This window comes from Petaurus breviceps, unplaced genomic scaffold, assembly GCF_028583685.1.
Source record: "Petaurus breviceps papuanus isolate PSGF00001 unplaced genomic scaffold, PetGlider_PUasm1.0 90734, whole genome shotgun sequence".
NCBI classification, from domain to species: domain Eukaryota; kingdom Metazoa; phylum Chordata; class Mammalia; order Diprotodontia; family Petauridae; genus Petaurus; species Petaurus breviceps.
Window position 1 is genome coordinate 1570443 of NW_027187327.1, and position 10262 is coordinate 1580704.

General features: G+C 41.5%; 1 protein-coding gene and 1 long non-coding RNA gene across 2 annotated transcripts; one reads left to right on the forward strand and one right to left on the reverse strand.

Moving 5' to 3' along the window:
• Positions 1–862: 862 nt before the first annotated feature.
• LOC138145340 (uncharacterized) lies at positions 863–2278 on the reverse strand. Its single transcript, XR_011164193.1, has 2 exons — positions 1371–2278; positions 863–1094 (listed from the first exon to the last, which is right to left on the reverse strand). It is a non-coding gene; the product is annotated as an uncharacterized lncRNA (long non-coding RNA).
• A 138-nt stretch (positions 2279–2416) lies between these two features.
• On the forward strand, positions 2417–9853 carry TENT5A (terminal nucleotidyltransferase 5A). Its single transcript, XM_069066952.1, has 3 exons — positions 2417–2833; positions 3140–3699; positions 4825–9853. Exons 2-3 carry the CDS (start codon positions 3196–3198, stop codon positions 5602–5604), a joined length of 1284 nt encoding a protein of 427 aa, XP_068923053.1. The 5' UTR covers positions 2417–2833; positions 3140–3195; the 3' UTR covers positions 5605–9853.
• The last annotated feature ends 409 nt before the right edge of the window (positions 9854–10262 follow it).

Here is a 10262-nt window from a genome sequence, read left to right on the forward strand (position 1 = left end):
ATGAGAGATCAGGGGTCATTTGTCAGACAGAGAAATGGGACCAAATCTGTAGTACTGAAGATGATTCCTGTTTGTCCTGTGACTAGATTTTCTTTTTATCTAATAACATGAATTGTCAGAAGAAAATTGTTATAAACCTAAATAAGGAAAAAAAAAATGATATTCTGTTCTGCTCTCCCCAGTGGACTTAAACCTGCTCAGAATGCAGCAAACCTTTTTTAAAAAAATGGAACTTTAAAGTCACTCAACCTTTTTCTTTCTACCAGCCTACTCTCCCTTCAGTTTAGGGAGAAGTTATCCAGTGTTGCCTCTAACAACAGGGTGTATATGAGTGGCTGAATGGTGTTCGAATTGTTTTAAATAAGTCGGGGAGAAGTCATTCATTCTACTATTATCTGGCCTAAAAGGAATGCTCCCTAGTTCTGGACTATTTCCCAAGTACTAGTCTTTGACGATGAGATGCTCCCCTACCCCCACCCCCACCCTCACCCTCACCTCCATCCCCACGCCGAGCAGTTAATGGAGTTTGCTTTGGGTTTATATGTAGTTCTTTCTCTCTCCGGCAGGGGGAAGCTATGTCACACAGCTGGATGCTCCCGGGGTACCCCTTTTCAGAGTAGCAAATATCCAGCGATCTCCAAAGTTTCAGTTCAAGGCATCTCCATTCCCCATTTAGGGACTCAAGCGAGTACGCAGTGTCTAGAGATTCTCCTGGTGGTCTGAGGGTGCCAAAGGAACTGTAAATTCTTCGTTAGCCCCCGATACTCTATAGTGTGTATAGGGGGTTCCTAGCACTACCCCTGTTACTCCCATTTATCTCTTCTTACTACCCTACGTACCGCTCAAAGCACAAACACACAGGTAGGTTTCAAGAATGGATTTTTTAAAAACAGTTTTGTCAGAAACAATGTTTTCTATCAAAGCAAAACCTATCTTGCCGTAGTGATGATGTAAAACAGGAGCTTCTGGGCTACAAATGTTGAACCTTGGTACGCTTCTAAGAGCCACGTCACGGGCCATCGAAACGGAGTTCAGAAAATGATTGTCGACCATTCATGCCCTGTATCTGGAAAAGAAACCCATTCACTGATCATCTGTAGGTGGGAGAGAAAGAGAGAGACAGGGAACATTTTAAAATACTTTATTAAATGCTCTCTTCATTAAAAAAAAAAAAAAGAAAGCTTTAGTAGGGTGCAACAGGGAAAGAAACATACAAAGTGCCTTTTCCTCCTTCTTCTAGTCTTTTCTAGAAAACATGACTGGAGACAGTCGTAGCTAAGCTGCCCTGCGTGGGCGGATTGGTCCCTTTCAGGGCAACATCTTTCCTCCTCTCCCCTCCCCCCTCCCCCCCTGCCCCTTCTTGCGCGCACCAAGCTCATTCAGACTGTTCCGACAGCAGGCACAGCTCCGCCCACGCAACTCGCCCATTGGCTCCCTTTCCCCCTTCCCCTAGACAAGGGAGAGGCATAAACGTCATCGCGGAGGCTTCGGTGATTGGTCTAGGTTTTCCCTCAGCAAAGCCTCCAGGAATCGCCTCGCAGCTGGGGCTGGAGCGCAGGTCTCAGTGACGTTTGGTTCAGTCGAGCTGCTGCGACTCCAGCTGTGCATCAGGCTGCTGTTGTTCTTCTAGTCTTAATCCAGCCCTAGGAGAAACACTTTTACGTGGGTGCATGAGTCATCAGCATCCTCCCCTGGTGCGCCATGCCAGAATCTCGGGAGCGACATTATCTCCTTGGATGTACTCATTGGCATATATACTTGTTGCTGGAGCTGAATCTCAATTACGCCCAAACTCTTTCTCTTCTTCCATACTATAGTATCGTTGATAGGAAAAGTGTAGGAACTATACTTACATTTAAATCAAGGTTAAGGGAGAAATGTAAAAAAACAAAACAAAACCCCCCGCTTAGACTTTATGAATAATCTCGCGTTCATTCATACCCTTGTCTAAAATACTTTGTTAAAGGAACCGCTTGGGATTTCCACTCGTTTAGCTGGGGATAATTAATGAAGTGACTAGCATCAATACCTTGCAAAATAAATTCTATTTTTTTTCCCAGGAAGTTTCAGTAGTTCAGAAGAGGTGATCCGGTTTCAGTAAGCCTACTTAAGTTTTTTCTTCTTTTTTTATAAAGCTATTTTCAATGCTGCTTCTTAGGAAAAAAGAAAGGTGGCGTAGGAAAAAAAAAAAGGAAAAAAAAGAAGGGTGGTGTTCTCCCTCAAAAGATGGTTCTAGTCTTCTCGGTGGGGAGGGCAGGAGCAGATTTCTATGTAAATGAGGTGGGCGGGGGAGCCAGAGCAGGGTCCGAAGGCCGCTCTCTATGCAGATGAGGTGGGTGTGGCTAAAGTGCCGCGACTAGGAGCCCCGGAAGCCCGGAGAAATCCCATATAAAAAAGTACAGAAGACATTTCCCAAGCAGAACGGCTAAAGCTCTAGAGACAGCAGCTTAGGCGAAGGCGGTGGCGGGACGGCAGCTGCAGCAGCAGCGCCGGGAGGCAAGTGTCAGCCTAGGATAGAGTAGCCCAGACCGCAGCTGCCCCAGTCTCCTGCAGGGAGAGAGCAGCACTTAAGAAGAGGAGGTGGAGGAAAAAGAATAAAGACCTCGCGCACACTGAGGGAGACCCCGCACTCTGCCAGCCAGGGAGCGGAGGACACAGAGAGAAAGTACGAAAGAGGTTAATTGGCCGGGATTCAGGAAGAGAAGCCCCTTTGCCCGACTCTGCACTTCCAACTACCAACGCTCGTCTGCACTTTGTCTCAGGGTTTCTCTTCTTAGCTGTTGTGTTCACACACTCTTAAATCTTCGGACCAGGAGGCTGCGACTGAGCCCAGGTGTGACAGAAGCGGGACGGGAACAGAGGATCAATACCAATTCATCCTTTTGCAGCTGAGACTACTCTGCATTTCGGGCTAGGGTGCGGGGGTTTCTAGTCTGTGTATGTGGGGAAGATGGGGGAGAGGTCCAGGTTTAGGCTGGGGAGGAAAGAGAAAATCTCCCATGGATTTGGAGTGGAAAACCTCCAGCAACTCCTAGGTTAGGATCTTCAGGCTGTCACAGGGCTCTGACTCCTCGAAGCCTAAGTCACCCTCTTAATGGTTCTAACTTATCTTCTTTTCTTTTTCTTTCTTATCTCCTAGGGCAAAACCTGGCATTCACTGGGCATTTCGCAACGGAGGGGAAACGGCTCTTTACCATGGCTGATGACGAAAGTGCCAAAAGCACCCACATCTGTACTGGTAGCGGCGGCGACTGGTGCGGCTGCAGCTGCAGCAACAGCAGCTTTGGTGGGAATAACTGCTGTGTTAGTTGCTGTGAGAACCCCACCATGCATTGTAACGTCCTGAACTGGGAGCAAGTGCAGCGGCTCGACGACATCTTGAGCGAGACGATCCCCATCCACGGCCGGGGCAACTTTCCCACCCTGGAGATGCAGCCCCGTCAGATCGTGAAGGTGGTGAGGAGTCGCCTGGAGGAGAAGTGCATTGGGGTACGGGACGTACGGCTCAACGGCTCTGCCGCCAGCCACGTCCTGCACCAGGACAGTGGCCTGGGCTATAAGGACCTGGACCTCATCTTCTGCGCGGATCTCCAGGGGGAAGAGGAGTTTCAGACTGTCAAGGACGTAGTCCTGGACTGCCTTTTGGATTTCTTGCCGGAAGGAGTGAATAAGGAGAAGATCACGCCATTGACTCTTAAGGTAAAGCCAATCTTCCTAATGAATTGACTTACAAAGAAAGTCAGGGATTGGTATGGAAGTAAGTAGAACTTGCTTGATTTGGGAATGGAGTAGGAAAACTTAGCTTTGACTAATGGTGCTTTAGAGTGTTCCATTTCCCCCTATCCCCTCGTCCCATTTCCCTTACCAGTCGTCTGCTATGCAGTCGCGCCATAAAGGAGTTGTGTTACTTTAAGTCATTTCTTAGCTTCCCCTTACTCCCTTTCAAGCTCCTTACACCCACCCCCCACCCTCCCCCAACCAGAGGCTCTGTAAAGTGTGTGCAGCCTAGCGTCGGTTTGGAGAATAAATTTTGGAATCTACTAAGTTTGGTCGCTCACGCAATTATAAGCTTTTGTAAAAATCTGTCTAGTGCCCACCATAGTAGGCGCTTACCAAATATTTTGTTTCCTTCCTTCTTTCTATGCACATACCCCCCTTTTTAATTTTAATTTTATTTTACCTTAAAAACCTTGCACTGCAAGTCCTAAGAAATGCCTAAGAAAGTTTCCCTTGGAACGAATTTCAGGAACTAATAAGTAGTGACGTTTTGAAAGTCGCTTATTTTAAATTCTGTATTTATTTAACCATTTAAATTTCTTTGAGTCCTATTAGCAATGAAATCGCAAGCTTAGGGAGACTGCATTGAAGAAGTAAGACTGAGACAATGAGCTGAATGCTGTTGTATTGGAAAATATGAATCAATTGTGGGCTCTGGATTCTGGAAGCCCGCATGCTTTAAGGCTTACAGAGTCAGCCTTTTTGGCAACATTTTTGCAATTGGTTAAAATTGTGTGATCAGTCAGCCTTCTCGATATCATACTACCAACATTGTTTCGGAACCTGTTAGTACTGAGCCCTATCTACTAGGAACATCAAACTTCTACTTTTCTTCTTTTCTCTATCCCAGGCTGCAAAAGTCACATTTACCAAGCTTGTTGTGGGGGAGGGGAATCTCACGGTGGGGAGTTTTCAAACCTGTAGATAGCCTAGGGCGTTTGAGTAAAAATGTGAAAGAAAGGAGCCAGCTGCATTCTAACTTGTGAAAGGAGGCTGATTTAAATTAGTAGTCCTGTTCATCTGCTTGCTTTGTCTTTCATGTTTTAGGAAGCTTATGTGCAGAAAATGGTAAAAGTATGCAATGACTCAGATCGCTGGAGTCTCATCTCTCTGTCAAACAACAGTGGCAAAAATGTGGAACTGAAATTTGTGGATTCCCTGCGGCGCCAGTTTGAGTTCAGTGTAGACTCTTTCCAAATCAAGTTAGACTCTCTCCTCCTTTTTTACGAATGCTCAGAGAATCCAATGACTGAAACTTTTCACCCCACTATAATTGGGGAGAGTGTCTATGGGGATTTCCAAGAAGCCTTTGATCACCTTTGCAACAAGGTCATTGCTACCAGAAATCCAGAAGAAATCAGAGGAGGTGGGCTTCTCAAATACTGTAACCTTTTGGTTAGGGGCTTTAGGGCTGCTTCTGAGGCTGAAATTAAGTCCCTTCAGAGGTATATGTGTTCCAGATTTTTCATCGACTTCTCAGACATTGGTGAACAGCAGAGAAAGTTGGAATCCTACTTGCAGAACCACTTTGTGGGATTGGAAGACCGCAAGTATGACTATCTCATGACCCTTCACGGTGTGGTGAATGAAAGTACAGTATGTTTGATGGGACATGAGAGAAGACAGACTTTGAATCTCATTACCATGCTGGCTATCCGTGTGCTGGCTGAGCAAAATATTATCCCCAATGTGGCCAATGTCACCTGTTACTACCAGCCAGCCCCATATGTAGCAGATGCCAACTTTAGCAATTACTATATTGCCCAGGTTCAGCCAGTGTTCACGTGCCAGCAGCATACATACTCTACTTGGTTGCCCTGCAATTAAGGACCATTTCTAAAATGTCCAGTGGGAAATATTTTTTCCTAAGAAGTTTAAAAAAAAAGAGTGACCCTGTCTGTAGAATGGGGTGTGTTTTGTGCAATGATGGTCTGCTCCAGTGTTCAAGCTTGACAAAGCTTATGGGTCTTTTAATAGATATGGGAGCATGATCTAGAAATGAACCAAAAAACAAAAAACAAAAACAAAACAAAACCAAAAAAAAAAAACAAAAAAGAAAAAAAGAACAAAAAAAATTGGATTCTACCCTGGAGCACAAGAAGCCTGTCATTAAAAGCAACTAGCTTCTCCTGAAATAAGAAGGGAAGGAGTGCTTGATGACAATATGGGTTTTGCAGTACCTGCTCCCATAGCTTTGGCATAGACAAAGTTGGAAAGCTTTTTCTGGAATGGTATTTGAAAATGGGAGAATGTGAAAAAAAAATTTTACCCAATTTACTACTATATATTTTGGAGTTCAATCAAAAAATTGTAGAGGCGTAATGCAGAGAAAAGCTGATCTCAAAGATATTAGAATGGCTGTCTCTGGAGCTTGCAAACAGATGCTGTCTGTGGAATGATCCCATAGTATGTATTGCTTGCTTGAATAGAATGCTCTAACTGAACAGCTTGCTCCAAATGAACAGTAGTAGATTGGTGTAGTTATGGAAAACAGCAGATCTTACAATGACATTGCATTATTTCCAGCTGAGTGCATAGTTCACTTTTTTAAAATGTGAAAATGCAAACAAAAACAGCTGTAGCAAAGAAAGTATGCTCAAGGACCAAAGATTTCACAGACAAAATACCCAAGTAGAGAAAGGGTAGTATACACATATTTAAAAAAAATACTATATTTGTATACACCAATATGAATCAAAGTGCCTGTTGCCTTCAGAAAATTTGAAGTAAAACAACAACACAATTTTGTGATTTAACCATGTATTTTGTTTTATCAGGGACACAAGAAGAAACATAACCCAACATAAGCTTGTGAATAAATGGCGGAGGAAATGCCCTATTTTTCTTGGCAAATACTTGTATAAAGTTAATATTATTTGTCAGTGTGATGTTATAGTTGCCGTGTGTATGTGTGTATATTATGTGTGTGTGTATATATGTGTATGTGATATATGTATATATACACACAATACATTGAATATGGTCTAGGACAATGTAGCAATTAGGGAGTGTTTAAATAAAGTACTGTGTGTTTTCCAGTTTCCAGCAGGATGTCACGAGACGTGGGCACATTGCAGTGATGAATTTATAACATATCTAAATTTCTGAAGTAAATAACCCATTTGGAAGAAGGTAAACAATATGAGAGCAAGAACAGAGAAGACATGATTTAGTGAGTTATCTCTGAGCCATAGTCTGCCACAAGTAGAAGAATATTTGATTAATGGTTCCCTCTTAATGTTGTATACTATACTGTCATTTTGACAGTTCCCAACCCACAATTTCTTTTTGACTGCATACCTCTGCAATGTATAAATCAGTGAAACATGGATCAAAGATAGACTATTTAATCCCTGACTGCTAAAAGGAGATTGTCTTAGTTGGTGATTGGAACATTACTTGTTAATAGTTAAATTAATATTTTTACAGAATGCACTCTGCATTCCAGGACCACTAGAATTTAGTAAATGTGAAATGACCCTTTTAAGAGTGTTGCACAATGGCTTAAATTTATATATGAAATATATAGATATATATAATATAAAATTTATAAATTCATGCAAACATGAAACATCTCTAATCTGGGTGTCACACTGCATTTAAATGTTCAGTACTGTACGTTAAATCACTTTGAATTAAAACAATTCACTTTCATTTCCTCTTTCCCAAGAAACCAATTAGATCTACATTTGTAAAAAGATCATGCATTATGATTTCAGCTTACATGACACTTCCACCCCATCTCCTTGAATTCCCCCAAATTCCGGTCTGTTCAATGAAATAATTAAAAATACATAATCCATAAAAACTATTTAAAAAATAACCACCAAGAAACAAAACAAATTCAGACCCTAGAGAAAGATTACTTACTATGGCATTTCATCGCTGACTAGAGTAGCAGTTTTAGTATTAAGAAAATTTAAAGGGGATCAAGGAAGAAACCCGTCATCCTGTTGGCAGTGTATTTTAATGGTTTTGATTTGCTTTCTTGGAGTTATTAAGACATATAAGACTGAATACATCCATTTTTACTGCCTTTTGTACTCCTTTCTTTGAAGTTGTAACAGGAACCTGGTTTGTTTACTATAGCGCCTTCCCTGTGATTTCTGCAGGAACCATAAAGCTATTGCACTGCCATTTACTGTGTTTACTAGGGATCCTCTTCTTACTTGCCCCCATCTTGGTTCCCATCTTCTCCTCACTCTCCCCTTCCTTTTTTTGCCCATGAAAGGGTCTTCAAATGAATAGTGAAGAGGCAAAGTTTGTTTCCTAGGACTCATTCATTCTTCACTTCCAGATCAAGCCCAAGACCCACTTGTCAGAAATCTGCTCATATTAACCCTTGGAAGGACTTTCTAGGATAAATTCCTGGGAAGACAGGGGAAATAGGAGCAGCTGGTGATTTGGGATGTTCCTTCGTAGCACAACTATTTGCAGATGAGTCATTCACTATTTTAAAAGAGTTGGGGGGGGGAGGCTCTCTATCTGTGTGGCAACCACAAATATGCTGTTAATTTATGACATAGTTGATTTGTCTGGAGAAGCCTGATCTTACAGCATAGAAATTCTCCCCCTTATTTTCCTTTCACATTTGTATCCTTTTCTTGCTTGATAAAATGTTGGTTGCATAGTTTTAAATGACAGCGTCTTGCCTTCAGGTCCTTTAGGCTGTGCTTCAGACAACCTTCGGTCTTTGCATTTTGAATGATATAATTTATTTCTATTATGTATATACTATAGCCCTCAATGCATATGTATCTGAACAAATGGTGGAATGTATGTATGTTTTTTTCCCACTTCATATAATCTGCTGCAAATGATCTTGGATATCTGGCTTCAGAAAGAGAACAACCCCATGTGTACCAGAACATAACAGGATTGATATCAATCTAGAACCCCAAGGGACCTCAGAGACTTATCTAGTTCAACCCTTTCAGTTTACAGCTGAGGGTACTGAGGCCCATCAGACGGGATCTGAACCAAGGTTCTCTGACTTCAGAGCCCTCACTCTTTACAATGAACCAGTTGCTGGATCATGCTTGTGACTTACTCTCCTTTGCCTCTATCTGACTTAGACTGCTGAGGAGATTTAATCTACTGGACTGTCTCCTCATTGGAATCGATAATCAGAAAAAAAAATAATGAAAGAGACCATTTCCTGTTGAAAGTTTATCTCATTGGTAATAAACCCAGCTGCCTCAAGGATTTTATGCTGAGGATGTATAGATCTTTGTATATGGAGAGAGATTATTTTTTCTCATAAAACAGATTTAGCACAAGAAAGTTTCAGTTAGATGAACTATTTTAATGTTGCCCTTAAATGTAATAGTTGAAGAATGTTTCCATTTTCAATTAAGCATGATACATTTAGAGAACATCATACAATTTCTACCAGCCCTTTTTGTTAGCTTAGATTGTTTGTTGCTTTACAATGCATCAAATCCTTTAAATGCATAACTTGTAATGACTATTGTGGAATATTTTGTAAATGAAATGTATTCTGTTGAGAGCTCTCAGAAGCTCAAAAATAAGCTTTTTTTTTGAAGATGAAGAGTGTGTGAGATGAAACCAAAAGGCAAAAAAAAAAAAAAAAGAAAAGAAAAAAGTATAATTCCATATCCAGCACCTATTTCAATATACTCATTTGATAAGGTTTCCTTTGAGTGGAGCCCCTTTCAGGGTGAAGGAAGGAAATCTCTGTAATGTTTTGCTGTTGTAATAATGGCTTGCTAACAAAGTGAACAGTGAAAGTGACAATTTCAAGATAGTTTGGCTTAGGCTGCTGCAGAATGTTGCAGTATGGAAGAGATGGTGCCGATGGGTTATCCCTTCAATCCCTACCCTACCATGGCCTTCTCAGGGCATCCTGTTGCAACAAACTGATCCACGGATTGCTCTTTTGGAATATTTTGACAATAGGCTCTGTCACAGGCAGAAAGAGAGTTGATGGAAAACAGACTCAAGAACTGACATGTTTGCATCAGTACTAGAGGGAACAGATTGTGAATTTTGTTTACAGCATCCAATATTTGGATTTTTTTTTTTTTTGTAAATAAAAAGAAGTTATTTTTTTCTATTGATTGGTGTCTACTGTCTTCAGTGTCTGCGCTGCTTAAAAGTTGTTTGCTAATGAATACTGATGTGCTTTCCATTGAAAAGGACAAGGGCAGCACTTTTCTAAGTAGCACAGTATTCAGCAGCTTTCTGATTGGAGCACAATAAATTTGAAATGCCCTGCTTGCTGCCAGCTGATTTCGGACTGGCTCAGTCAGCTCTTAAAGAACCTAGCTCGTAGGTGCCAAAAATTCTTGGCTCAGTATTGACTCAGCAGTAAATGATTTTTAAATCAGGTCTGTTTTGAACTGGCAAAGGAGACCCCTGAGGCTCAATGTTCAGAGTCTTCCACACATTAAAAAGAAGTATGGGCCTTATTTTTCATGAAGACAATTGATAGGATTTATTCATCATCATCTATATGTATTTAC